Here is a 27,973-nt window from a genome sequence, read left to right as displayed (position 1 = left end):
GCTGGATGTTTAAGATTAAGTTTTAAAATTAAAAGGGCCAAGAAAAACAATATTTGGCTCTTGCCCTCTGAGTCAGTCTGAATCCAGGGAACAGGGGACATCTCTAAAGAGCTTTGCAACTCTGGGCCACATAACCTCCCAATCGGGGAGATTAATGAGACCAGTGGAGAACAGAAAGCCAATCAGTGCATTTGCTGTGAAGAGGAGGGTCATCAGAGAAGGGAGACATCCCTGATGCTTCCGAGGGAAGCCACATGGTCAAGCAAGGCCTGGACCTATCCTAGCACAAATGGCACTAGCGGAACTGAGAAGCTGCTGTAAAGTTCCCCCAGGACTCCCAGGGAAACTCAGCTGACTGTTCACAATAGATAGAAACAAAAGTCAGTTTGACTGCTTCATCTTAAACACTTAGCAAAGACAGTTAAAACCAAAACACAGCTATTCCTGGGCATTTTAAATAATAATAATAATAGTTAAATGTAACTTCCAAAAATAAGTAAACTGCAGGCTGCAAAGGAGATTCTTAGGCAGGAATGCCTGATAACTATCAAAAGGAACTGCCAGGGTAGTTTTTAGTTTAAGGCCTACAGCTATTTCTAACCTACACAGGTAGGCTTGGTGTTTGTTAGTAAGATTATCCAGCCCTAAGTAACAGAATTAAAGGTTTCTCTATTAGACACAGAGGTCATACTAGTAAAAGGATTTTGCAAGATCAGATGACATTAAATTATTAAACTGTATCTTAAGGGGAAGGACATCTGTAACCTAAAAGTTAAATGTTATGTTTACAATCCTGGTAACTGGGGAGGTTAAAGCCTGGTGAGGGAACTTATGTACAGTGACATGTTCCAGCTGCTGCAACACTTATTCAGTACTCATGGTTTTTGTTTCTCTCATAGAAACACCCATCCCCAGATGACAACCTGTTTTTCCCCAACCAGACCTCAAATGGAACTGACCTCTAAAAGGGAACTCACGTCCCCCATGTCACCCCCCATGTCTTCAAGCCCCCTCATGTTCGACATCCCTTTTCAGCTCTGAAGCAGCTAGAACGAGCCGTCGCCCCTTCTCCTTACAGCAATAAAGAGTTCCTAAAATTAGGGGGAATGAAGCCAGAAATGGATAGACAGTGTAGATAGGTAAATCGAGTCAGGTTGGATGGATATAGGAGGCCCATTTTGAGTGAGTCTGGGAAGTTGAAGGCGGTCTCCTGAGATTACTGTTTACCAAGATGTAGAGCCTGGCCAAATAGGCCCCCAACTGAGGGAACCATGATTGTTTCCCAAGTTTCCAGAAAAGGGGGGGAATGAAAAACCAGCCTCTATCTCAGAGCAAAGCCTGTCCAAGGAAGGGACATGATCTTTGTCCTTGGAAAGACCCACAGAGCACTCCTAGGCACATTCCCACCCTGCTAAGTGGTTTATCTACAAATAACAGGAGAGATCTGCTACGACAGGTGTCCCTGACTCAGTCAGGCTAGGTGAGGACCCATAGCAGCCACCTAGCAGCCACCAATTAGCATGAGACAGGGAAATACCTGGGATGCCAGATGACCCTCCCAGTAGTTTATGGTGGTTGATAACGTGTTGGGAAACCATGTAGTTCAGCTCGTACACCCCTCTTGGCTTAAACCAATCAGTTCAAATGAATACCCCTTTTGTACTGACCAATCACCCCTACCCAACTTGTTCCTGCCAATGAATGTGCTAATCATGTTTTAGAGTTGTTATTTGATTTCCCGTGGTGTGTGATGATTTGCTAAGAGACGCTCTGATGTATGTGGGGGTCCCTGCCTTCTCCAAAGAATGTATAAAACTGCTGCAAACCCTGGGCTCGGGGCCTCTCAGCGTCACCAGTTGCTGTGTGCATGCGGAGGACCGAGCTAGCTTGCAATAAACACCTCTTTGCTGCTTAAAAAAAAAAAGAATGTACCCCTACCCCAAACCCCTGCTGTCTCTAGGGAGCTTCCAGAGCTGGGAGGGAGTCCTCCCTGGGGTGTAGGTCCCCAAATGCCAGACTTTGAGGCCTGACTCTCTTCCCTTGACTGTGCCCCGAGAGGACCTAGTTTGCCACTAACTTTGCTGCTGCAGTTATTCAAAGGTAGAAGACTAAAGCTAAAAACCAAAAAAACACCAAAACACCCCAGGAATCCTTATGGGAGGTGAGCTGAAGAAAAGCAGCCCTGAGCCGGGAAGCAGAAGTGCATCCTTTTCCAGAAAGGTTGGACTACACGGAGTGATTCCATCTCCTCATCTCATCAGCTGAATGGAAGGTGAGGAAAGTGAGGCTCAGAGAGATTAAGTAATTTGCCCAAAGTAACACAGCCAGTATGTAACCTCGGACCCCGAAGCCCGTGTTCTCTCCAGTCCTTTACACTGCAGCAGAACCCCTTACAGGCACCGATTAGACCCTTCCCGATGGTTCTAGCAGATCTTGGAAGACCAGCATCAGTGGTACGTTCGCTGAGCAGCGCCACCCTTATCAAGGAGGAAGTATTAAAAGCTGTGCCAAAAGAAGCACAGGCAGCATTTCTGGAAGGGGATGCCAATGTCACACTGGAGGAGGACTAGAGAACACACCGCATCTGCTACTGCTCTGGTCTTCAGAAAGGCGAGTCAGCATGCTGGCTTTAAAGACCCTGGGAGCTGCAGACCCTGGAGTTAAAGCAGGACACCCATCAAAGGAAAAACGGAATGTGGCCATGCTTGCCGGATTGCCAGGGAGGCTAGAACGACCGCATGTCCCAACGGGCTCCTGCCCAGGCAAAGCCTGATGCCACCCAGGTGAGAGTTCCACTCTGGGAAGCTACACAGAACTGCTTCATTGCTCCTGAAGGAGTGGAGAAATCCAAAAATGAGAAATCTGAGGGGTGGGGCTATGGCTCAGTGGCAGAGCGCTCACCTAGCACACGCAAGGCACTGGGTTCAAACCTCAGCACCACATAACAATGAAATAAAGATACTGAGTCCACCTACAACTAAAAAATAAATATTTAAAGGGCTGGGGTTGTAGCTCAGTGGTAGAGGGCTCACCTTGCATGTGGAAGTCACTGGGTTCAATCCTCAGCACCACATAAAAATAAATAAAGGTATTGTGTCTATCTGCAACTAAAAAAATTAAAATAAATAAATATTTTAAAAATGAAAAATTTGAGATTATTATTGTTGATATAAGTGGCCACCACAAGCAAGAGGACTCTCTGAAGAAAGGTTTCAAGCTGCTCACACTGTATAACCTGATGACACTGTTTAGGTGACAGACACCTACACTGGGCAGGCGCCTGAAACCCAGGCTAAGGCTTTTAAATATAAAGTGGCCTCGGTAACAGTGACAAAACTTGGTGGTCATGCAAAAGGAGGTGGGGGACTCAGGCAGGTGCTGCCACAAAAAAATCCAGTGATTTTCATCAACGTAGGGAAACATGGAGATGGATTGAAACCTTTCAAAACAGCCTTTCCTCAGCAAACTTCTGGGTGTGGGTGACAGTGACGTTAACAAGCTGAAGCTGGATGACTCCGAAGCACTTCTAGAGAAGCTGAAATTCAGTCAGTTTCACTGCAAGACATGTGTCATAAAAATGGGCCAGCTGAATCGGATCTTGGGAATGATCCCTGATTTTGAAACATATTTTATGAGTAAAGGAAATGAACAGGAGTCAAGGGCAAGGCTGAAGCTATTAATGACAGTAACAGACAATATGCTGGGCCCAAACCAGACGGTGCCGATGGCGCCAAGGTTTCCAGTGAGCAACCAAGAGGAAGACAGGAGGAGAAGAGAGATGCTCAAGGAGCTTTGACCCGAATTATCAAGATTGCACAGGTGGTAAGAATAGATGGGAAGTGTCAAAGGACTTCTCCAAGGTGGTGACAAGTCTAAGAATGTGAGCCCATCACAGACACCAAAATTGAACCAACAGGGGCCCAAATGAGGATCCAAGAGTTAGTTCTTTGACATGTGGGTGTCAGGACTTCAGCCAACCATGAGGCCATTTCCCTGGGGTACTGCTGGCAACAAGGAAAGGGAAAGGCATGACGGGATTCAAACATCTGCAGAGAAGATGCTGAACCCTTAACTGACCTGGTTGGTTCCATATTTGCTGAGACCCAGAGCTTCCCTCCTTTCTGCAAACAAGGGGAAAAAAAGATTTTTTCTTACATATATATATATATATATATATATATATATGAATATATATATGAATATATATACACATATATATATGAATATATATATGAATATATATACACATATAAATATATATATGAATATATATATGAATATATATATGAATATATATATGAATATATATATATATATATATATATATATATATATATGAGACAGCAAAATGCATCACAATTCCTATTACACATATAGAGCACAATTTTTCATATCAATTTTCACCATTTGGTTTTTTGGGATTGGCTAACTTAGCATTATATGAAAAATTGTGCTCTATATGTGTAAAAGGAATCATAATGCATTTGTTGTATACAAAGTATATTCACACCAATTAATGCCTTCATACATGTACTTTGGATAATAATGATCATCATATTCCACCATCACTAATAACCCCTGCCTCCTCCCACCCCTCTGCCCTATCTAGAATTCATCTATTCCTCCCATGCTCCCCCTCCCTATCCCACTATGAATCATCCTCCTTATATCAAAGAAAACATTCGCCATTTGGGTTTTGGGGACTGGCTAACTTCACTCAGCATTATCTTCTCTAACTCCATCCATTTACCTGCAAATGCCATGATTTTATTCTTTTATTGCTGAGTAATATTCCATTGTGCATATGCCACATTTTTTTATCCTCTGTCGTTTTTTCCTCTTCTTTCTTCTTCCCTTTTATTTAAAAATATTTTTAGTGTAGATGGATACAATAGCTTTATTATATTTATTTTTATGTGGAGCAGAGGATCAAACCCAGTGCTTCACATGTGCTAGGTAAGCACTCTACCACTGAGCCACAACCCCAGCCCCTTTACCTCCCTTTTTATGATGTAAGGGAGGAATATGAGTCTCTCTTTGTGTGAAAATCATTATATTTCTGCTTCAAAATTTCTTCCCTTAGTTTTCACTATAGTAACAAGTCAAACAAATCACTATGTAAATTCTAGTTCTTTTTTTAAAATATTTTTTAGCCGAGTTGAACATAATACCTTTATTTTATTTATTTATGTTTAGGTGGTGCTGAGGGTCAACCCGGAGCCTCCCACATGCTAGGCGAGCCTTCTACCGCTGAGCCCCAGCCCAGCCCTAAAATTCTAGTTCTTAAAAGTTTTTTTAATTGTCTCAAAGGCCGAGCACTGCATTTGTAAACAGTCCTCTAAGTCACATGATGTTGCAATAAAAATACTAAGAAAAAAACCCACAGGAAATAAAATACATAAAATGCGGTCAGTGTAATCGGCCTGTGCCGGCAGGGTCCCCAACAGCCGTCCAGAACCGCACACACGGGCGCAGGAGGTGCGGGGGTGTCCCCGTCCGTGCGGCCCCTGCATCCGAGGTGCGCCAGGCGCCTGGGGCCGTCCGCCCGTCTGTCGCGGCCTCGCCTCCCTCGGGAGGGAGAAGCCGGGCCCTGGGGAGCCCACCCGCGAGCCTCCGCCGCCCTTCGCGCTGCCGGCCCAGCGCGGGTCTGCGCGCTCGAGGACACCTGCCCGTGACGCCACGGAGGCCGCGCCGGACGCGCACGTGCGGCAGGCGGCGCGGGCGGGGCGCGAGGCCCCCACAGAGCGCGCCGAGGCTCCGCCCCGAGCGCGGCCGCGCCCCTGCGCACATGCGCCGCGGGCCCCGGAAGCGGCGGGCTCGGCGGCGCAGCGGGGCCGACATGGCTTCGGCGGGAGGTGGCGACTGCGGGGCCGCCTCGCCCGAGGCCGACCGCCCGCAGCCGCGGCCCTTCTTGATCGGCGTGAGCGGCGGCACGGCGAGCGGGAAGGTGAGCGGGCGGCCGGCGAGCGGGCCGGGGCGGGGCGGGGCGGGGGCGGTGACCCCGGGCCCGCCCCTCCGCCCGGGCCGCAGGTCCCTGCCGCCTTCACCCCGCGCCACCTGTTGCTGGCGGGCGGAAGCCCCCTGCGGGCAGAGTCGCCCGCCGTGCCAGCGAGGGGTGCTGTTTATGTGTCCCCAGTCCACGGTGTGTGAGAAGATCATGGAGCTGCTGGGACAGAACGAGGTAGACCACCGGCAGCGCAAGCTGGTCATCTTGAGCCAGGACCGGTTCTATAAGGTCCTGACCGCGGAGCAGAAGGCTAAGGCCTTGAAGGGACAGTACAATTTCGACCACCCAGGTACACCCAGAGAGCTTGCCCAGGCAGGCTGCCAGGGCCTGGGTTGTGCAGGGATGCAGCCCCAGTGGGGTCAGGGAAGTTACCCACATGTCCTGCAAAGGGCCTCCCCTCTGGGTTCCTGCAGGTCAAGTCAGGAGGATTGGACCAGCTCTCTGGGCCTGGGTGCCCTGCAGGAGTTTGGTTGGAGCCAGTCAGGAAACCTGGGCAGGAGGGACCTTGGGGACCACTGCTCAGTCCATTTGAAATCCCCTTGCCTTCCCTCCTCCAGCTTGCTGCTGATAAGGTCTTTTCACACCCCATTGTCTATAGAGTGGCCTTTCCCTTCCCCACCTGCCCAGGGGCAAAGTCCTCAGGGAAGCCAGCTGTGGGAAGCAGTGGGTGATCTAGGGCCCAGGGCCCTGCAGCCCTTCCCGGATCTGGAAGGTGCTTGCTATCTCTGGGACAGAGTCTGCCCATCGAAATGGAGGAAGAAGGCCTGCAAAGCAGCATTCCCACTGATTATTCCCAGCAAGAGAGAGGAGGGAGGCCTGACTCCCTGGTTTCCATTGCTGGCCAGTGTGCTGCAGCCTCCTGGTGGGACAGCTTGGGTGGTGCCCTGCCTGAAGGCAGCCTGGGCAATTTTGTCCTGTATGGTCTGTAAGACTGCAGTGGACCCTGTCACTAACAAATAGAAACTGCAGGGGCAGCTTCTAGTCTGAATGTCCTCAGTATCCCTGGTGCCCTCCTGTCTGTGGCACAAGGGTAGCTGGGTTGTCTTGCCCTTTGCTTCATCTCTGCAGATGCTTTTGATAATGATTTGATGCACAGGACTCTGAAAAACATCGTGGAGGGCAAAACTGTCGAAGTCCCAACCTACGATTTTGTGACCCACTCAAGGTAAGCAGGTGGCTTACAGGAGGTCCAAAGAGAGAGCTGGTTAGGGCGTCCCCTCTGGGTTCCTACAAAGACTGCCCCATGGCAGGACCTGCCACATTTCTGTGAATCACTGCCTACATCTATCCTCTCCCCAGAGTCATTCTCCCTGGTGTTATGGTGGACTATCCAGCAGGGCCCATTGCTTCCTCTGTGCCTGGTAGGTTGCCGGAAACCACTGTGGTCTATCCTGCAGACGTGGTTCTGTTCGAAGGCATCTTGGTGTTCTATAGCCAGGAGATTCGGGACATGTTCCACCTGCGCCTCTTCGTGGATACGGACTCTGACGTCAGGCTCTCTCGGAGAGGTAGTGCATCTGGGGATTCTGTGCCCTGGCTGCGGTGGCTCTGAGTCCTGAGGGAGGGCTGACCGTGGTGCCTCCTTCCTGTCACGGCAGTTCTCCGGGATGTGCACCGCGGGAGGGACCTGGAGCAGATCCTGACCCAGTACACCACCTTCGTCAAGCCCGCCTTCGAGGAGTTCTGCCTTCCGGTACCGCCTTTCATCTGTCTGAAAACCCGTTTCTCTCACACTTGTGCCCTGTTCCCCATCTGCTGATAACACCAGCATCCTGGGGCACCCCACCTTGGTCCCCCACTCTTACACAGTCCTGGGGAAGAGAAATCTTATGAGAACCCCTTTGTGTCTTGCAGACAAAGAAGTATGCTGACGTCATCATCCCTCGAGGGGTTGACAATATGGGTAAGAAACTGCCAGCCAGGTCCTCCCAGAGCCACCACTCAGGACTGCTGTCTCATACCTCTGCTGTTGAGGATTCCCAAGTACACAAGGCCCACCAGAGTCTATCTGAGGCGTGGGTTCAGCACAGACAGGGCAGGGCTTTAACCAGGCTTCCAAGCAGCCTAGGCTACCGCAGCAAACTGAGCTGCTGAGTTTTATTGTCTCACATCCTGTCTTGCGGTTTCTGTCTGCTAAGATGTGTGGTGGCTTGTGAGGACCTGGCTAGTGGCCTTCCTTCCAGGCTGAGTGTGGCCACTGGGGAAGGGGAGGCCCCACACCAGCAGCAGTCCTGTGCAGGCCTATGGCACAGCAGGGAGGACAGCTGAGCACCCACTGTCTGTCTGCAGTTGCCATCAATCTGATTGTGCAGCACATCCAGGACATCTTGAATGGCGACCTCTGTAAGCGGCACCGAGGGGGAGCCAACGGGCGGAGCTACAAGAGGACCTTCTCTGAACCAGGAGACCACCCCAGGGTGCTGGCCTCTGGCAGACGGTCGCACCTGGAGTCCAGCAGCAGACCCCACTGACTGAGGGCCATCACGTGCTGTCCCCCAGCCTGCCAGCAGGGATCCCCACAGACCCGAGTTTCGGGACGGGCATGGGGCACCTCTTGCCCTTAAAAGGCAGCAGTGCTTCTCCCTGGCTTGTCCTAAGGTGGTGTCAGGGCCAAGGCTCCTGTGCTCTTGGGGGGCAGCTCACTTTGGTAGGTAGAGACAGGGCTTCCTCTCGTTTAGGGAGGTTTTAACTTCTGTAGGGGTCACTGAAGTGCCCTGGCTCATGGTTAGCCTGTGTGCTTGTCCCCGGGAGGAATGCCAGTGTGCATTGGGAAACCTGAGGAAGCAGCCTGGGCACTGTGGGCCTGGTGTGTCTGACCGGTGAGAATTTCCCAGTAGGGCTTGGTTTACTCGCGCATCACTGAAACAGGCTTTAAGAGGCGCTATTCACCCTGGTGGACTGTCCAGCAGGGCCCATTGCTTCCTCTCCCTCATTCTGTCCCATACCCCAAGGCTAGTGGTGCCCTAGAAACCTTTCCTGACCCACCACTGGGCTGTGGTCCAGTGTGGTGAGTACTGGTCTAAGGAGCCTCCGAGGCATTTCCTTTCCTCTTGCCTGTGCCTCAGTGACAGAGAAGAGGCAGGAACCTTGGCATCAGCCACCATCTCTCTAACCAGCATCACAGAGGGCAGGGGGTCCAGACCCCAGGTGCCTGCATGGCTCCTGAATCCTGGGGCAGTAGGCAGTGGGCTGTTGGGTCTGCTCTGGCTGGAACAGAGTCTGCACACAGTCCCACAGGGCCGGGTGCTTCCACCTTACCAGGGCTGTCTGGATGGGCTGTCCCTGGTATAGCTCAGCTGTGTCCAGGGCAGCAGCCTCCAGCCACAGCATGTGCTGGCCTGCAGGTGTTCAGGTGGCTCCCTCACGCAAGGCTAGAGCTCAGGGCCTCACAAATGGTCCTGTCCGTTGTCCAAGTTTGTCTTCCCTCCCATGTGACCACCCTTTCTGGAAAAAAGTGTCCTTTGCCATTGCCACAAGCTAGGCACAGGTTCTTTCCCTTTCTTCCTGTTGAGCACAACTCGTAGTTACCAGCCACGACGTTCCTGAGCTGCGTGCAGCGCCAGGGCTTTCTGTTGAGTCTTAACATTTGTGTTAAGCTTGTGTTCCTTTAGAGGGAGACTCAATAAATAATACCAGATACAAATGTCAGTTCGTCTCTTTTATTTCCATTAGAAAAGAAGGCAAAGGGAGGGCAGGGAAATGTACAGGTGGCCCAACCTCGACTGTTAAAAATCTCAGAAGGGGTTTTTATAAAGCAACCTGAGGAGTCAGTCTTTAAACAGCATTTGCTGTAGGCCTCAAAAAGATGTCCACACCACCAGACGGCTGTCCAGGGCGGCCTGCAGGGCCTTGCTGAGGACAGGGACAGCCTGCTCAGTTGAGTGAGCCCATCAAATCAAACACCAAGCCCACACCTTGAGGGCCTCTTGGGCAGGTCCTGGCTCGCAGGTCACTGGCCTGCCTTCACATGTGGCTCCTGTGTTGGCCACTGAAACTCACATGCCTGAGCTTAAGGGGCCTCATGGGTGGGAGGGCGTGGAGGAAGCATGTTCTTCACTATTCAGAAAAATAAAACCTCTCCCTCTCCAAATAATGTGCTCTTCAGAGGATTGCTTTAAGAATGGAACCGCAATTAAGTTCCAGGGTGACCTTGTGAGCCCACCAGGCTGCAGGCTGACAGCCCTCTGCTTGTCAAAGGTAAAAATGGTTATAAGAAACCCTGTCCTACCCCAGCCCAGACGATTCTTGCTGTGCTTGTTCTGCTAGTGTTTTCGGATCAGGATGTCCCAGCTATCTTTCCAGCGAAGGGCCTGGAGTTCACTGGGTGAGAGTGACCTGTCCCCATAGGTCAGTGGGCGCAGCATGTTTGACACGTGACATGCAGTGGAATACCAGGCTATGACCAGGGCACTGAAGAGGCTTCTCTGCACTTGGGACCTGTGGGAAGCAGTGCAAAGCACTGTGAGGACCCCTGATTGTTGCTCCACAGTGACCCTGCTTGGCCATTCTCTTGGAATCCATAGTCCACATGGTCACCTGCCAAGGCCTGTGGACTTTTTTCCCCCTTGGTCCTTGGTACTCTACCACTGAGCTACATCCAACCATTTTACTTTTGAGAGAGGGCCTGGGACTTGCCATCCTCCTGCCTCCCCCTCCTCAGTAGCTGTGACTACAGACGTGGCCACTGCACCTGGCTGGCTGTGCCTCTCCCAGCCCATGATGCACCGAAAGCAGCCTGCATGTCCCCCAGCCCTGCTGCCAACCTGCACAGGTGATCACTGACGTGCTGCAGGACAACTGGGAGCAGAAGGATCTGGAAGGTGAGTGCAGGCAGGTAGTGGTAGAGGAAGAGTGTCTTCTCCATCAGGAAGAAGGGCAGGTAGTTCAGTGCCCAGCCGCCAACACACAGGGCCCCGGTTAAGGCCCACTGCCGCCAGGCATCTGCAGGAGGGCACATGTCAGAGCAGCGGTTGTGTCCATGGGCTCACCCTTAAATCCCAGGCTTACAACCTCGGTGCCTGACCTCTTGCTCCCAACCTTCCCACTCTCAGGAGGAAGAGTGGACAGGAGAGTCATGAGAATTTGTAGCCTCCTGCCTGGACCTAACCACCACTGTCTTGTGATGGCCCAGCCCCGTGGGAGGCCAGGTCTTGCTGTGTGTTAATCACTGGGCCCCTGCAGCCTGGGCTGGCCGCACAGGGCAGATCTGGTCCAGCTGGGCCACCTGCTCTCATCTGGGCATTTCTTCTGGGATTTATGGAGGTGGGGCTGCACTTGTCCACCAGCCCAGAGTTACATAGAAAGTTAACAGAAGGGCCAGGCACTGAAAGATGAGCAGAGAGAGAGTGGGGCAAAGGTGCTATGCAGCTCCCAGTAGTCTTTGGGACCTGGGCCAGGCCCTGGGGACACCCACCCCACACTGGTAGTTTTCGCTTCTCTGTTTCAAGATGGTCTCAAGTGCATTTCTGTTAGCTGCAGACAACCATCAGCCCTAGATGCGCCTGTCGGCTGCTCTTTTCCCAGCCACTTTTGGTACATGCAGCCAACTTAAGCGAAGGCCAGAGAGCACTACTGGCCATGACCCTTTCTGCTGGAGAAGCCAGAAACAACACCAGGAAACCTAACTTCCACCAGCTAGGGAGTCAAAAATAAAGTATTTCCCTATCTGAGGAAACAGAGGCCTTAGGGCGTAGGTTCCCGGTACAGTTGGGCTGTCACTTAAGCGAGAGAAATCTCATCACAGTGAAAAGGAAGAGGCAGAAAAAGGAGCTGGGGAGCTGCACCAACCCTCAGGGAGGTCACAGACACTCCTTCGCCGTCTGAGCAGGTACCAGAAGAAGAGCAGGGTGTAGGCCGCTGTGGCGAGGTTGGCAGAGGCCCAGATCACGATGTTTCCAAGCAGGTGGATCTGAGCCTGAAAGCATATGGGAGTCACTCTCAGGCACCTGCCCTCTGTGCAGAGGGAAACTGCCGTGTTAAAGAAAACCACATGCCTACTCTATACTACAGTGAAGGGCGAAAAAGCAGAGGCAGCCAAGTGCAGGGCACACACCTGGAATCCTAGCTAATCGGGAGGCTGAAGTCGGAAGGTTGCAAGTTCAAGGCCAGTGTAGCATGTTCTGGAGATCCCCCCCATCTCAAAATAAAATAAAGGGCGGGATGTGACTTGGTGGTAGAATGTTTGCCTAACATGTTCAAGGCCTTGGGTTCAACCCATAGTATCAAAAGCCAAACAAAAACCACACAGGTTCATTCTGGTATCCTCCAGTCTCACCCTAACCTGGAGAGACCTGTTCTCAATGAGAATCCTTCTAGAAAATGCTAGGGTTCTTGATTTTGTAAACTAAAACTGAAAACTAGGAGTAAATGAGTTTTTTTTTTTTTTTCTCTTTTTGGGCAGGGGACACACTGGGGGGTGAACCCAGAGCCTTGTGTATACCAAGCATGACACTGAGATTCACCCTCATCCCTGAGATTTTCTTTCTCTTTTTGAGACAGGATATCAGTAAGCTGCTGAGACTGGCCACAAACTAGTGACTCTGTTGCCTCAGACCCCCAAATCACTGGGATTACAGGTGTGTGCCACGGTGTCCAGCAAGATTCATTTTTTAACGAGAAAGCTGTTCATGGAATGGTAGGTAGTCCCCGCTTCTGCACATACGCTGGGTAAGCCCTGGGACTTGCTCCTGGTACTTTCTTTTCACAAGGGCTGCTCTCCTCCAACTGAGTGAGAAGGGAGCGTTTTACCACCTGCCTGTTCAGCGAGTATTCCCTGAGCACCCACTGCAGCCGGTGTGAAGACAAGACGCACATAAACAGAGCCCTGGTGAGCTTGCCTACCAGGCGCTATGCGGACGACATCTTACAAACCACTTCCGTCAAGAAAAGGGTGACAGCGCTCTCCCACAACAGCAACAAAGCTGAGGTTTTCTTAGACGGGTAAGCGTGAGGCTTACTCTCAGCATCTGATAGAGTATTGGCCCACGCTGCCCAGCGTCCCGAGAAAACCAAGTCCTGGACTGCTGCTAGAACAGGCTTGGCAGAAACCCAGGACATGCTGGCTGCTCTTAATGCCAGAGGGAATTCCCAAGGACGGGACAAAGCCCCCGCCAGCTGTCACAAGCGCTCCTTACACTGGTTGTGGGGTGCAGCCAGTAGGCGATGCTGGTGTCCAGGGCGACCCACTGCAGCGGCGTGGAGCTGTACCTGTGCTCAGAGTCCTCACTGCGCAGCGTCAGCATCCTCCACTGCAACAAAGCATGGGCCTCAGCTGTTAGGATGACAGGTGCTCCAGGTCACACAGGTTTTGTCAAAGGTGTTTGTCAACTGTGCCCCTTGCCTGTGAACTATCCAACCTCAAGTTCATTTGGATTGTGCAACAGAAGCAGCAGGGCAGGCAGAATGAGTGTGCTCCTGGTCAGGGGCCTTGAACTCTAACCCAGCACATCCTCTGTGACTGGGGGCCTGGACTCAGTGCCCACTTGGGCTCATGTTCAGGTCCAGGCCTTCTGAGTTCCTGACTTACTCCTCTAGGCCTCTGCTAGTTGACAGTGGCCCCTTTGGACTTGATGGGTGACCTTAGGATGCCGTAGCAAGGCTGTAATTTCACACTTGGTCTGGACCTCCTTGTTCCTGACTGCAAGGGCCCAGGGCCCCAGCGTTCCACACATCACTCAGACTGGAGAGAGGGGAGACACGCCTTCTGAGTCTGAGGTCCCAGGTCCAAGATGAACGCTGGGAACTGCAGAGCTCAGCGCACACAGCAGAAGCCAGCTCCCTCCCGCCACCTGTCACCTGCAGTTCCTGTCACCTGCAGTTCCGAGAATTTGGCCATAAAGCTGAGGTTCCTGCTGATGTCGACCTCAGTAGGGGAGTGCAGTTCCAGCTCCCTCTCCCTTTGCTCCTGGCCTGACAGAACACAATAGGACACCAAAGATAGGAGCAGAGTAAAGCCAGGGAGCTGACACGGAAGCCACCAGCTTGGCAAAAAACTCACCTCCCTGCATTGCCAACAGCCCACCTGACGCCTCACTGCGCTGCACCATCCCGAGTTTGCCCACCCCCCACACCCCCATTCACAAGGGCCTTTCTCCACTCAGAATTCTCTGCCTGCAGGGGGTGCGCTAGCTTCTCCCTGTGGCCCTTGGGAAAAGCCCTATGTTGTCCTCATGGCAGGACAAAGGGCTGGGATGGCTCAGCTCCTGCCAAACCCACATCTGTCAGTGTCTTCTCAGGTGCTGAGTGTTAGAGATGGTGGGAGTTGTAGGGGACAGCAGGAGGACTCACTTTTGCCATACCGGTGCTCCTCCACGTTCCACATCATGCTCCCATGGTGACCCCGTGACAGTTTCTCCCCTACGACCTCCAGCTGCCGGAACCCCCAGTCGGGGAGGTGTGCCCCGCTCAGCTGGCAAAACCAAATAAGATAAAGGGCGCGCCTGAAGGCAGTCCGGGCGGCCCACCTGGTGGCTCCACCGCGGACGTCCCCCTAGGGTTCTACCCTGAGCAGTTATAAAACCTCCCTTCCTCGATGTACAATAAATACACAGGGCAGTAACTTTAGTACTCCTCCTGTAGAAGGCTCTGGCCTGGAGTTCAGGGAACAGACTATGAGAGTCAAGGCTTCCATAGCCAAGCCAGCCAGTGGCACTTCCTACCTTCAATATGGCAGACGTGTTCACGTGCACAAAGCGCACCTCCGACAAGATGGTCTTCCAGACGTCTCTATCTGACTTTCTGTTCACAATGTCCTGCAAAAGCAGACTCCATCAGGCTGGGTGCATGGCTCAGAGGTAGAGTACTGTTGCATGTACACAAGGGTCTGGGTTTGATCCCCAGCACTGCAAAAAACCCAACACCAGGATTGGGGTTATGGCTCAGTGGTACAGTGCTTGCCTAGCACATGTGAAGCACGGGGTTCGATCCTCAGCACCACATAAAAATAGAGAAAATAAAGGTATTATGTCCATCTACAACCAAAAAGAAATTTTTTTTTTTTTAAAAAAGCAAACCCAGCACCAAAAATGGATCTTGATAATTGTTCCATTCTTTTTCAAATTTCCTTAAATGCAAAAATGAAGACCAGTCACCAAGCAATGACATTAACATGGCTCTGAACAAAGGGGAAAGCTCACAAGCAAGGGGGCTGCGAGGGGCTTATCCCGGATAGTACCCCGGACACAACTCTGGTCCAGCCCATGGGAAGGCACACCGTCCCTGCCAAAGGCCACACAAGACAGGATCCCCCAGAGACTGAAAAGACTGAAGAGTTTCTGTCCTCTCCACCCTGCATGGTCACCTGGGGGTAGAGCGTGGTGGCCAGAGGCAGGCAATCCTTAGTCCCTGTCTGGTGACTATGAAGTTGGTTCACATGAAGCTTAGATGGTCCCCAGGGAGGGATTCCTCATTCTGGGACATGAAGAGTACTTTGTCCTGTCACAGCCTGACGCAGTGGGGCCTCATAAGAACCCCATTTTATTGACAAGAACCAGGGAACCCACGAGGCTGAACAGGAGCAAATGCCCAGACATCCAGCTGGTCACTCTGGGGCCAGGCAGCTGCTCCTGGGGCACACCCTCCTTCCTCATCCTGTCAACTCCAGCTGACATGTGGGCATGTGGTGCTGAAGGTGCCACCAGAAGGGAGGTGGAGGAGCAGGACCAGCAATGGAACCTCTGGCAAAAAGATGGCTGAGAGGGAGGTACAGCGCTCAGGAACAGGTAACCCTGAGTGGGACTTCCACTGGGAGAGCTCCCATCACAAAGGCCCACTCAGAGGAGGTGGGGGAGCAGGGTACAAGTGTGCGCAGTAGAGAAGGCAGAAGGGAAGAAGCAGGCTAAGTACACAGCCAGCCTCCGCAGACCGCTGGTGTTGTGGAGGGAGCCACCAGGGGCGGCACCAAGGCTGGTGTGTGGTCACCCTACTGAGATCCAAAGGAGGCCGTGGGCACCAGTGGTAGCTGGAGAGCAAGCTTGACTCTCATGGTGGATGACCGGACTTCGCTGTGCTGAGCATCCGGGTCCCTGCACTCAGGGGCAAGAGGCCCAGCAACTGCACTCCTCCTGCACTCTGCCTTTCCTGGGGGAGCCGCGTGGTGGCTGGGGGGGGAGACAGCTGCAGGCTGCTGCTCTATGGGAGCATGAGAAGCAGGACCTGTCAGGCTGAGAGGCACTTCCCCTGGGTCACAGGGTGGCCGGAGCTCAGGTCCCAAGTGAGGACCAGGTTGTGCAGGTGAACAATGACAGGTCAGGGAGACGTACGAGCAGGCAGCCCTGCCTGGGGCAGACCCAAAGCATCCAGCCAGGTCCAGGAGCTCGAGGCTCTCCACAGGGGAGCAGGTGTCTACTCCCAGCGAAAACTTCATGACCTTCTTTGTGAATAAAACCAAAGACCCCACTTTGCAGTTGCAACAGAATGTCCTGAAATCACAGCGGGGCATTCTGAACTGGAAAGTGCGCCCCATTCACCCTGGCTCCTGACGGTCTAGTGCCCAACACGGCACTCCGCTGGACTCACCAGCCTCCAGAGGTTCTGGGCGGGCATAGAGATGTTGTAGTCGATGTAGCAGGAGACCTCCTGGGCATGGGGGCTCAGTGGGGCCGCGACATCATGCCTGGAAGCCAAGCAGATGGAGCAGCTGCAGAAACTGCCTACAAGCTACTCTTCTTTAAGGGAAAGAGGCAGCTGGCTTAAAGGACAACCTGGGTCCCTGCTAGTGGTTACTGCCTGAGGACACGCCCCTGGAGCTGGCAGTGAGATGCTGAATAGGACCCCCACGGCTGCCCCTTCTCAGGGAGCACACAGATGGTCTTCCCAGGGTAGCTGTGACATATAACTGGGTGGTGTCTCCACCCCGCTTTTTGGACCAGGGAACCGTGACTCAGAGGAAGGCAAGGCCATCACGGGCCTGGGGGTTCCGTGTCTGAGAGCCAGAGCCCCCAGCACTGCCATGCAGAGCTTGGCAGCAGAGCTGCTGGCCAGCCCCCAGCTGACCAGGGCCAAGTAGGGCAGTGGTGGGGGGCAGCCTGCCGTGAGACCAGCCGCACTGGCCAGGAGCACCAGGTCCTCCTGACTCGCCTGTGACCCGTCACCCCTGCGCCAGCCCCGCTAGGTGCTGTAGACACAGGGGTAACAGGAGACCTCTTGTGGCCTCTAGAAGACAGCTCCCCACACTGTGGACAGGGAGTGCAGGTGAGCACCAAGAGGGAACCAGACGGGGTGGCTCCCGGAGATGCCTTCCCATGAGGCGACCTGGTGGTGAACAGCCTGGAATAAGCCCTGGGTGGGACCTGGGGACTGAGTCCAAGCACACTGCAGAGAGGGGGTGCGGCAAAAGCCCCAAGTGCGATGCTCGGAGGGAGGTCAGGCGATGGGGTGATGTATGTTAGGACACGAAGGGCCTCAACCGGGACAGAATGAGGGTGATGGGAAGTTGCCAGAGGGCTGTGGGCAGAGGAGCGATGCCAGTGCACTACACCTTCTCAAGGGGTGGCCTGGGCCTGAGCATGGCGGGGGCCAGGGGAGGCAGGAGGTCAGGAGGTCTGGACTTGGATGTGGGGTTCAGGGGAGAAGCAAACAACCCTCTGTAGGGTGAGGAGGAGTGGACAGAGAAGAGTCAAGGTGACGCCTGACAGGATCCGGGCTCTGTAGGAGCAGCCAAGCCAGAGCCGGGTACCATGAGGCCCCTGTGCAGCCAAGCGGGATGTGGGCGTTCCTGGGGAGGCTGGAGGTAGGGCATGGACCCGGGTCAGTTACGCCGGACAAGGTGAGACAACCTAAGAAGTGGGGTCCTGGCACATGAAGGTGCACAGGGCACGAGGGTGAGGACCAGCCGGCTGGCAGTATGACCCAGAGGAGGTGGGAGGGAGAAGCTGGAGAGTGGCTCCCAAGCAGGAGGAGCAGTGGCCACTGTAAAGAAGGCAGGTCAGCAAGAGGACTCGGTCCTGGCTGGGTTGGCGACATGGGGAGGTCTGTCTGGAACTCATTTTAAACGTGTGCTGCTTTACAGAGGAGCACCCCAACTCCATCTATGTGGAAAGCACCCGAGCACCCTCTGTGGTATGGCTCTGACTGCGCCTCACACTCTGGTACGCACCGGGCCGCCACCTTACCTGCACCAGATGTTTCCTTTAAAGCCCTTTCGTCAGCTGTGTCCCTGGGTCCCCTGCTGACCCCTAAGGCACATACAAGTGCTGGGCAGCAGTTGTGTCCTGCTGGACAGTGGCAGAAGAGGACATGCAAAAGCAACAAGTGCGCCAGGGTGGGGGCAGGTGCTCACGTGTTGAGGAGGCGGGTGGTCATGCCGTGCACCAGCTGTACCACGTCCCCGTGCCGCACAGGCCGCAGAGGGCTGTTCACCACCAGCTGATGCCTGGGGAAGATGTGGCGCTGTTGGGTTTGGTACCCTGAAACCGACAGCTCTCCAGGAGGTGCCAGGGCTCTAGACTGCCAGCAGAGACCGTGGGACCCGCAGCTGCCCACCCACCCACACCTCAGAGGCAATGCTGTGTGGAACCAAGGCATGGTTTCACTTAACCTCTTTCTAAAGCTTAAGGTCACTTTCCAAATGGCCATGTGGGATTGTCTGCCACTGTCATGCTTGTCTGCAAATGCTACAGTGACAAATGCTGAACAGTGACTACGTCTGCCAACACTCCCTTCTAATAGCGAGGATCTTCTGTTCATAACCACCAAAGTAAGAACCGGTTAAATGCCAGACACTGGGCCACATGCTGACAAGTGGCTGGACAAGCCAGGTGGTGGCCAGCTGCCCTCACATCACTGCAGTGAGCAAAACTGATAAGGAGCAAATGAACATGCAGATCACATCAGCAGCTGCATGCAGTGGACCAGGAGGCAGGGGTGATGGTGATAGCAGGGGGGTGCGGAGGCTGTACAGGGTGACCAGGAAGCCTCCCAAGGACCTGGCTTTCACATTCCTAATAAGAAGGTCCAGCCAGGTGGGCTCTCAGCCACCTTTGTGCCCTGCTCTGGACACAGAGGTGCCTGAGAGCTGAGCATGCAGGCAAGGCTGGAGACCGGAGGCTGGGGCAGGAGCACCTCATGCAGGGGATGAATTCTAGGGGTGTCAGAAGCTCAGGGGGGTTTTGAGCAGAAGAGTACCTGGTAATGAGGACCCCTCCATGGCAGCTGATGCTGGAGCGGGTGTTATGGTTGGATGTGAGGTGTTCCCTCACACTGGGTTATGAGAGCCTTTACCCAATCAGTGAAATAATCATCTGATAGGATTAACTGAGTGGTGACTGAAAGCAGGTGGGCTGTGGCTGGAGGGGGTGGGCACTGGGGGCATGATGCCGGGTATATATTTGAATCTGGCAAGTGGAGTCTCTCTCTGCTCCTTGATCATCATGTGAGCTGCTTCCCTCTGCCACACTCTCTCCCACCATAATGTCCTGCCTCACCTCGAGTCCCGAGGAATGGAGCCTGCTATCTATGAACACAATGAGCTCCTAAATAAACTTTTCCTCCTCTGTGATTATTGTGGTTGGTCTTTTAGTCACAGCAGGGAGAAAGCTGACTGAAACACTGGGGTACATAGGAATAGGAATCACTGGCCACCAGCGGACAGGGCAGGCAGTGGAGACAGGCAGGTGGTGGAAATGGGACCTGGAAGGTTTGAGATCTAATTTGCAGGCAGAGGCCAGAGCCTAGGCATGGGGAGTGCGCAGAGGCCTGAGGAAGGTGATGCTGCTTTCATCTTTCTTTTTTTTTTGGCACTGAGGATTGAACCCAGTGGCATTTAACCACCGAGCTACATCTCTAGCCATTTTTTTTGAGACAGAGTCTCGCTAAGTGGCTTGGGGCCTCACTAAGTTGCTGAGGCTGCCTTTAGCTTACAATCCTCCCGCCTCGCCTCCTGGTCCTGGGATTGATTACAGCATGTGAAGCCATGCCCAGCAAGATTCTATTTTTCTGAGAGGAGTGGTAGTGGTGGTGAAGGGCACTGGAAGAGGGGAGTTTGGGTCATGCCTGTGACACTCCTAAGGGGAGGTCCTGCATGGGCATTCCAGCCTCCCAGGCTCAATGAAGGGTGCTGGGTGGGGGGACCCAGTTAGAGCCCAAGGACCTGGTCCAGCCAGGCCTGCTAAGTTCTGCTGTGGAGTGCTGGGCCTGTACTCACCTCCTAGGATCCTTCACGATCCACCAGTTGTTGACATCCTTGAAGGGGTAACAGGTCACCTGCTGCTGGTGGGAGCTGCCCCGGCCATTCTCATATCTGCGTGAGAAAGTCAACAGAGTGGTCAGCCAAGGACTCATGGCTGTTCTCCCATAGGTTCCACAGAGGGAAACAGACTTCAGCAAATACCACCTAGTGAGGTGTGGGGGAAAATGAGACTGAGGATTCGGAGAGAGCAGCACTAGTATCAGACAGATCCTTGGAGGACACAGGAGGAGCCAGTGTGCTGTACCATGCCCCCAGCTCTAGGCTTTCACATATGCCACAGCACTCGTGGGTGGCTCCAGAGCACAGCGCCTCTGGCTCCAGAGCACAGCGCCTCTGCTCTCGGAGAGTGAGAGCTGCCCACGTCGGCAGAACTGTGAGAAGACAGAACAGTCCATGATCTTCACTTTCCTTACATCATGGGGTAGGTGCTCTGGTGAGAGTGGAGCCAGCAGGGCAGGGGTTTGCCAAAGACGCTCCTCAGAGTGACCTGGGAACCAAAGGCCACCTCCAGTGGCTGGCCTTGGGTAATGCGGGCCAGCCCTCCCTAGACAAATGGAAATGGAGGAAGGTGAGTGTGGGAGCGAGATCCTAAACCAGCCTCCCTGGCGGGGGTAGTGGGAACTGCTGTTATCTAGTTGGTTATAATTAACACGTGCAGTTGTGTGCTATTCACTAAGAATTACAATTAGAGCTCCTGGAGAGAGTGCTGCCCCTGGATCAGGCACTCGGCTAAGTTTTCCGCTTGTACCCGCATTTAGTTCCCATAAAATTCCTATGAGACATAGCTTATGGGACGTCTTGGGCTGCAGTGGGGCTCAGGGTTACAGCACTTGCCCAGCAGCCCGAGGTCCTGCCTTCATTCCTCAGTAGCACCCAGAGAGAGAGAGATGAGAAAACTCAGAGTGGGGCGAAGAGACAGCCCAATGGGCTCAGAGACTGACTCCTACCCATGTCACTTGGTCCGTCCTACAGGCTGAGCATCTCTTAGGCAAAATGCTTGGAACAACAGTGTTTCAGATTTTGGATTTTTTTGCATTTTGGAATATCTGAACAGACCTTAACAGGTGATCATCCCTAATCTGAAATCAGAAATGTTCCAAAATCTGAAATTGTTAAGCATTCACGCTGGCACTTGGAAAGTTAGGGATTTTGGAGCATTTTGGATTTCAAGATTTTTGGGGTAGGGACGCTCAATTTATACTGTATTTGCAGTTAATATAAATGAACGCCAGACTCGAGTCTATTCTGTAAGGCATTTCAAAATGCCCAGAGTCATTCAGAGAATTAAAGGGAGTCAGCCTCTTCATTTATTCCATAGCATTACTGTATTCAGGATTCCTTTACTGATGTGGCTGATACATTCTTGACTGAATTCCTATAATGCTCACTTGACAATGTTAATACATCCCCCTTACCTCCAAGCTGGCTTGGAAGGCACTAGACATGATCTGGTCATGGGGCCCAGAGCGGTAGACCAGCATCAAGTGGACATAGAAGAAGAGTAAGTACAGGATGACTGGGATGCCCAATAAGGCCACCACTCTGGCAAGCAAGTGAAAAAACACAAAGACCTGCCAGAAGATGCAAGAAAAAGTCAGTTCCTACTCCACGGCAAGATATGTCCACGTCCAATGCTAGGCTTAGAAAAAGTCAGCAGGAGAAACTCGCCCTCCCCCACACAGGTGCCCTCACAGCTAAAAGGCCAGGCTGCCTGGCTTGTCTGCACATGAAGCTTTGAGCACTGAGGTCTTTGCACCCAACACTCCCTGGGACCTGTCATTCCCACAGGCCAGCCTAATGCTGCACTGACGTCAGTACTTACATTTGACAAGGTCTGGTCTCCAATCAGGTGCCAGGCATGGACGGCAGCGACACCAAGCACAAGCAAGTAGGTGAAAACACCCATGTATTTGATGCTGCAAAGACAGAACTGAATAAGGCCACGATAGGACGTGGCCACACAGGAGGGGAGAGCCCTGCCCAAGGCAGGGGGTGCTCACTCACCCAACGGCGCAGGCACAAGCGACCCCGGTTAGCACCAGCCAGAACCACCATTGCAGAGAGAAAGGGCTGATAAAGAAACAGAAGGACAGGGACAGGTCACCCACTACAGAACAGAGGCCAGAGAAGGCACACACTTCTCTGAGAAGAATCTGGGTTGGCTGGTTCTATCACACACAATCTCCCGAGTTACAGTCCCAACAGAATGCTTTTTTTTTTTTCCCAAGGAAAATTTTCCAGCAAGTTAAAGAAAAATGAGGATATATTTATGAAGTCATGTGCCAATGGCCAACCCCCCAAAATATTAGATGATTGAAAAGTATTCAAAATAAAAGGTCTTAGAGAACATCTAGAATCTTTTTTCTGATAAATTAGGAAAAACAGCCCCACTTTCCATACCTGTGTTTTTGGGAGTTGAAGAACTTCAGGTAGGATAACACAGCCAATAAATTAAAAAATATTAACAACGACTCCAAAAGCATAAGCCTGGACTGAGTGATCAGGGCGTTCTCTGTTATAGACAGGAAATTATGTGAGTATTAAGGTGGCCCGTGCAAATGCTGAGACAAGCACATTCACACTGGAGACAGAGGACGCACTCTGCCCCCAGGGGAACTGGCTCCAGGACGGCCCCCAAGGAATCCTTGGGTACAGATGCTCATGTCCCTTACAAGAAAGGCACAGTACTTGCATACACCTACACATCCTCCCTGGAAATCATCTGTAGATCACTTAAGACACCTGACACAATGTAAATAATATGTAAATAGTCATTCTACTGTCTTGTTTAGAAAAAATAAATACACATGTTTGGTACAGGTGTAATTTTTTTATTAATTTCTGATCCGTAGTTGGTTGAGTCTGCAGATGCAGAACACTAAGATACAGATGCTGGCTGTACTTCACTAACACAAAGACAACCTGCCACAGTGCCACAAAATCTGAAGGTGGAAAGTTTAGAAGTGGGGTGGCTAGCAGAGGACATGCCCCAGAGCCACGGAGGCAGGTAAGAATAAGAGTCTGAATCACATCTACCGACACCTTGTGAGTAGACAAGTCACTTAACTTCTCTGAGCCTTTTTCTTATTTGCAGAATACCAGCTTTGCAGAGCCGCCGTGAACATAAAAACATTATATAGGCACAGGACCTCAGAGAGAGTCATCACCCACACTGGTATCTCTTTAATTCTTCGTCTAACTTTTCTAACTAAACCAGTCTAGCTGATTTAATTCCATCTGTTCATAAACAAAGCTGAAAGAGGATAAACTAGCTCATGAGTCCATCTTAACTGGCCAAAGCCTGGGAGGGGGTAGAGGAGGATTATCAGTAACAACCAGGTGAAGACACAGGTGCCTTGGAACAGTGTCTGGCAGGCCTCTCTTCATACAGCCATACCTCCACTACTGACAAGGGTCGATCACACAGTCCAGCACTCCCACAGCCAAGGGACAGCCTGGGGTCGGGTGTTAGAATCAAAACTCATGAGCTGGATGTGCTTCTTAGTGTGGGATGCCAGGAAGCACCTGAGCTCCCCTCACCGCCTGCTGAAACGTCAGCATAGCCAGCACTTGGTTCTTCCCTTCGTGGCACCAGAAGCAGGCAGGGCCCGGGGCTTACCCATAAGCATCAACAGGGCAGCTCCCATGGCAGCAGAGTGAGAAAAGTGGAGCTCAGTCACTATCTGGTAGGCCATGGGGATGGAGAGTGCCCCAGCAAGTGCCGGCAGCAGGCGCAAGGACCACACAGGCACATTGCTGGTGTATTCTGGAAAGGGAACAACAGAGAGGAGCTGAGAACCTTGGGCATGCCATCTGCACCTACTGCAGGTCAGATTCTAAGATGTAAGTTCATAAAATGGGGATGACATTAACATCTGAGTGTGCAGACTATGGGTAAAGACTTTGAAACTAGCTTTGAATTTTTGTTTTGTTGTTTAGAGACAGGGTTTTGCTATGTTACCCAAGCTGGCCTTGGCTTCTTGTCCTCAATCAATCCTCCTGCCTCAGCCTCCCAAGTAGCTAGGTATACAGATATCACCAATAGGCCCAACTGCTCTGAAATGAGCTTTATGCAGTCTAGGAAGCAGTTCTCACTAAGCACAGAATGCAGACTAAAGATTCTGAAGTTAATGTTCATTTATATGTACCCCATCTAGTTCCAAAACTATTGTGGCAGTCAGCCTACAAAATTATGCCACAGGATACATGTACCAAAAACTAGGAATGAAATAATTACAGTAAAAAAAAAACACTAAACTTTTATCAGACTTATCAAGTTTTTCACCTGTATGAAAATAATACATACCCTGAACTCAGATGAATAAAGGGCAATTGTTAATTCCTATGAAAACCATTATTTCCCCTTCCTATTATGCACACATTAAGAAGCAAAATCAAAGCTTTTTTTTTTTTTTTTTTTACCTGCTCCAATTCTGTTCCACAAAAAGTTACCATCAAATCCTCCTAAGTAACCTAAAATAGAAAATTAATTTCCTGGAGTACTGTGGCAGGCAATAAGGAAACAAGATAAACAAACAAAAGACAGTTTCTGCCCTCAAGAAATTTCACTGATAAGTTTCACTGAGGGCCCAAAAGGCAATGGCTACTAAAGAATCTTACCTCCCAAGGCCAGCAGCATGTGGCCAAATGGTGGTCCACTGTCATCCAAAAAGAAGATCCGTTTCATGTAAAAAGAGATGTATTGCCCATAATACACTTCATCAAAACTGAAAACAAACAAAACATTGCATTCAACTAGAAATCTGAATTGTAATCAAGAAGAGGGTGGATGAATGCCTGCGTGCTTCCAAATGACTCTAGGTAAGTCATCAGCAGTGTCAGTCAGATCTGCTGCTCCAACTGTACCCCGTCCCCAAATACTAAGCCATATACAACATCATCCATCCACAGGGAAGTGGGTGGAAAAATTCACCAACATAAGATGGCACTCAGACAGATCCTAGCTCCTGTTTCCGACACAGGTGCATACTGCTGGCCAACCTACTGAAAGACCTCATAGGCCTGAGGGGAATCCCACTCCAGCTCTTCCTGGTGCCAGCACCTGCTAAGACTGTGACTTGGAATCAGACCTGATGACTCAACAAAACAGCTGCCGGAGTGAAAGGAAGACATCCGGGAACCAACTGCAATACAATTTTGTCATACAATTGGGGGAAAGCTGATGATACCAAGGAAATGCTATCAATTTCTTATGATCATAGTTACATGACTTTTTAAGAATTTTCATCTTCTATCCCTTCCCCCAAAAGAATGTTCATTTTTTATTTTTTAAAAATATTTTATTTTTTAGTTGTAGTTGGACACAATACATTTATTTTATTTATTTATTTTTTATGTGGTGCTGAGGATTGAACCCAGGGCCTCACACGTGCTAGGATAGCGCTCTACTGCTGAGCCACAACCCCAGCCCAGAATCTTCACGTTTTAAAGATATATACTGAATTATTTATGAAACACATCTAGGGTTCAATTCAAACTAATCCACTGCAGAGCGGGGGCTGCCTATGAGCTGATGACAGCTGAAGCTGGGTAATGAACATATTGGTGGAGACCATTATACTGTTCTCCCTACTTTGTATATATTTGATGTTCTCCATAATAAAAAGTTAAAAAAGAACATGTGTGTTAATAAGCAGCCCTTCAATAACAAAAGCAACCACTTCCCATTATGATCAAAGCCAGGCTCTAAGAACCCTAAACAAGGAAGACTCACTTCCAAATCCATCAATCCTCTACCCTCCGATTTTAAAACGGAAAATCTATGGCTGGTAGCACATTTCCCTCTACTGCAACCATTTAACGGGGGCTGGGGGTGTAGCCAAGTGGCAGATCTTCCCCAGCATGTGTACATGACAGTTCTTCCTGACACCCCTCCCATGCAGTTGTCTGCTTACACCACAGCGCGCGGGTAGGAGAGCTGCCACAGTCGGCTCAGAAGTCCCACTCCAGCCAGAGCCACCACATTCAGGTTGACGTCAGCCGTCACCACTATCGGGCGCTTCAGAACTCCCAACATGGTGCAGGAGAGCAGGCTTGGAGGACACCTGGGCAAAGAAGGGACGAGCCGCCATCAACCAGCGGGAGGCCAGCCGAAGGGCGAAGGGCTGGAGACTGGCTTCCTGGGGCACCAGGAGGAACCGCGAGCGGCGGGGTCGAGCAGGGAGGCCGCGGGCACCCGCTGGGATGCAGAAGGGCGGCACACCTGGCGGGCGCTCAGGAATTTCACTTCAACAACCCGCTTCACGGGCACCTGCTGGGGGCGGGGCCACTTCAAGGACGTGGCCTGGGGTGGCCCTCGCCCCTCCCCTGACTGGCAGCTCCGGTGCCAGCTGCATGCACCCGGTGGCCTGCCCTCCCTGCCCTGCGAGCCCCTTTCTCCCCAGGCCGCCTCCGCAGCCGCCTCCTCCCAGCTCCGCGGCCCAGCGCTCCTGACCCGCGAGGCTGCGCGGCCCCTGCGCCGCCAGGACCCCGACGCCCCGGCCCGGAGTGCCCCGCACTGACGGACTCCGAGTTCCGGCTGGGCTCGCGTCCCCAAACGTACTCGGGTTTCTCGGAGCCCGGCAGAGCGCTCCCGGCGCCGGGTCACGCCTCGGAACCTCCTAGGAGGCCGACCGTTGGGGACCAAGGCTCTGGGGACCCCGCGCGATACACCGTTCGGCACTCGATTCGCCGAGCCTGCGGGGTCGAGCCGCAGCGCGCGCGCAGGCGCGCGCACTGGGCAGGGCAACGGCGCGCGTGCGCAGTCGGCGAGGTGCGGGCCCGGGTCCCACCGGAGTGCACGCTGGGAACTCCCCGGTGTGCTGCTCCCCGCTCGGGCGTTCCAGGATCCCTGTGGAGTGTCTGCGCACGCGTGTCTTTTTTTTTTTTCCTTCGGTACTAGGGGTTGAACCTGCTGCCGAGGCTGGCCTTGGACTCGAGATCCTCCTGCCTCAGCCTCCCCAGCCGCTGGGGTTACAGGCGGGCCCACTTTGCCTGGCGCCTGGTCTTCTTAAAGGGAGCGGGCGGTCGCTGGCTGCCGCGGGCAGTGCTCCGAGCCGGGCGGCGCGGCCCCGGACCTGTCCCGCCGCGGCCCCGGACCTGTCCCGCCGCGGCTGCAGGCCTGCGCGCTCCCGGGCTCCGCGGCCCTCTGCACCCGCCCGAGCCCCCACGCGGTCCGCTCGCCAGGGTGCTGCTGCTTCCTGGCTCCGGGGGCCGCTTCACCCTGGAGTGCCCCCGAGGTCGGCCGCCCGGGGTCCTGCGGAGGGCGCGGCCCGCAGCGGTGCCCCTGGCCCTCGCGCGGACTTGGGGGAGCCCCGAGGGAAGCGGTCCCTGCTGCTGGAGGGCAGTCGTTCTCTTACCTGGCCGTGGGCCCGCCCAGTGGCCCCGCACTGCCCTCTGAGGTAGGTACGTTACAGCCCGTTTAAAATGCGCTGGTGCTCCTCGTACTGGGTGACCAGGGGCTCCGCACCCTGAACTACATCCCCAGGCCCCCCAATCTGGCTCTAGGTTGCCCAGACTGGCCTTTGGTTTGGTCTTTAGTTGTAGGTGGACATAACGCCTTCCTTTATGAGTTTACTGTGAGGGTGGAGCCCGTGCCTCCCACGTGCCAGGCGGCGCTCTCACCCCCAGCCAGGGCCCAGCCCTGGCCGTTCGCCTTTGATCCTCGAGCGGTGGGAATGCAGGTGGGCACCACCACCTCACCCAGCAGGACCCGCGCTTCAGGGTAAGGAAGGTGACGCTGGGTGTGTTTCCCAAGGCCACACAGACAGGTGATGGCAGAA

At 52.7% G+C, this 27,973-nt stretch overlaps 2 protein-coding genes and 1 pseudogene across 8 annotated transcripts; 2 read left to right on the top strand and 1 right to left on the bottom strand.

Annotated features, from left to right (window-relative positions):
* The first annotated feature begins 2,738 nt into the window (after nucleotides 1-2,738).
* On the top strand, nucleotides 2,739-3,928 carry LOC114092856 (signal recognition particle subunit SRP54 pseudogene; annotated as a pseudogene).
* A 1,873-nt stretch (nucleotides 3,929-5,801) lies between these two features.
* On the top strand, nucleotides 5,802-9,655 carry Uck1 (uridine-cytidine kinase 1). Of its 3 annotated transcripts, none has more exons than XM_027942730.2 (7): nucleotides 5,802-5,947; nucleotides 6,137-6,296; nucleotides 7,076-7,172; nucleotides 7,373-7,515; nucleotides 7,606-7,700; nucleotides 7,862-7,910; nucleotides 8,297-9,655. In XM_027942730.2, exons 1-7 carry the CDS (start codon nucleotides 5,840-5,842, stop codon nucleotides 8,476-8,478), a joined length of 834 nt encoding a protein of 277 aa, XP_027798531.1. In that variant the 5' UTR covers nucleotides 5,802-5,839; the 3' UTR covers nucleotides 8,479-9,655. The 3 variants fall into 3 exon arrangements, with proteins under 3 accessions (XP_027798531.1, XP_027798526.2, XP_027798539.2); XM_027942725.2 differs by having other exon boundaries at nucleotides 7,307-7,515; XM_027942738.3 differs by having other exon boundaries at nucleotides 7,307-7,515; nucleotides 8,320-8,452.
* On the bottom strand, nucleotides 9,653-27,746 carry Pomt1 (protein O-mannosyltransferase 1). 5 transcript variants are annotated; one of them, XM_071601084.1, is made up of 20 exons: nucleotides 27,551-27,746; nucleotides 26,108-26,257; nucleotides 24,813-24,919; nucleotides 24,615-24,665; nucleotides 23,812-23,958; nucleotides 22,593-22,704; nucleotides 22,197-22,262; nucleotides 22,015-22,108; nucleotides 21,608-21,763; nucleotides 20,606-20,736; nucleotides 20,148-20,243; nucleotides 18,285-18,377; nucleotides 16,523-16,619; nucleotides 14,665-14,757; nucleotides 14,294-14,414; nucleotides 13,802-13,915; nucleotides 13,141-13,277; nucleotides 11,795-11,921; nucleotides 10,771-10,948; nucleotides 9,653-10,444 (listed from the first exon to the last, which is right to left on the bottom strand). In XM_071601084.1, exons 2-20 carry the CDS (start codon nucleotides 26,227-26,229, stop codon nucleotides 10,270-10,272), a joined length of 2,217 nt encoding a protein of 738 aa, XP_071457185.1. In that variant the 5' UTR covers nucleotides 26,230-26,257; nucleotides 27,551-27,746; the 3' UTR covers nucleotides 9,653-10,269. The 5 variants fall into 5 exon arrangements, with proteins under 5 accessions (XP_071457185.1, XP_027798512.2, XP_034491968.2 ...); XM_027942711.2 differs by lacking the exon at nucleotides 27,551-27,746 and adding an exon at nucleotides 26,755-26,895; XM_034636077.2 differs by lacking the exon at nucleotides 27,551-27,746 and adding an exon at nucleotides 26,755-26,895 and having other exon boundaries at nucleotides 13,141-13,254; nucleotides 13,818-13,915.
* Between the last annotated feature and the right edge of the window lie 227 nt (nucleotides 27,747-27,973).

The sequence above is a fragment of the Marmota flaviventris genome, chromosome 13, assembly GCF_047511675.1.
Source record: "Marmota flaviventris isolate mMarFla1 chromosome 13, mMarFla1.hap1, whole genome shotgun sequence".
NCBI lineage: Eukaryota > Metazoa > Chordata > Mammalia > Rodentia > Sciuridae > Marmota > Marmota flaviventris.
This window is presented reverse-complemented; position numbering and strand designations above follow the sequence as displayed.

What these genes read in the sequence shown, in the direction of transcription:
- Pomt1 (XM_071601084.1), bottom strand. Translation starts at nt 26,229, where the DNA reads ATGTTGGGAGTTCTGAAGCGCCCGATAGTGGTGACGGCTGACGTCAAC. An exon ending in GAGACCAGACCTTGTCAAAT is followed by an intron (nt 21,764 to 22,014) that starts GTAAGTACTGAC and finishes ATCTTCTGGCAG; the next exon opens with GTCTTTGTGTTTTTTCACTT. An exon ending in GGCTGCACCCCACAACCAGT is followed by an intron (nt 11,922 to 13,140) that starts GTAAGGAGCGCT and finishes ATATGCTTTCAG; the next exon opens with GCTCAGATCCACCTGCTTGG.
- Uck1 (XM_027942725.2), top strand. Translation starts at nt 5,840, where the DNA reads ATGGCTTCGGCGGGAGGTGGCGACTGCGGGGCCGCCTCGCCCGAGGCC. An exon ending in GATTTTGTGACCCACTCAAG is followed by an intron (nt 7,173 to 7,306) that starts GTAAGCAGGTGG and finishes TCCTCTCCCCAG; the next exon opens with AGTCATTCTCCCTGGTGTTA. An exon ending in TCGAGGAGTTCTGCCTTCCG is followed by an intron (nt 7,701 to 7,861) that starts GTACCGCCTTTC and finishes TGTGTCTTGCAG; the next exon opens with ACAAAGAAGTATGCTGACGT.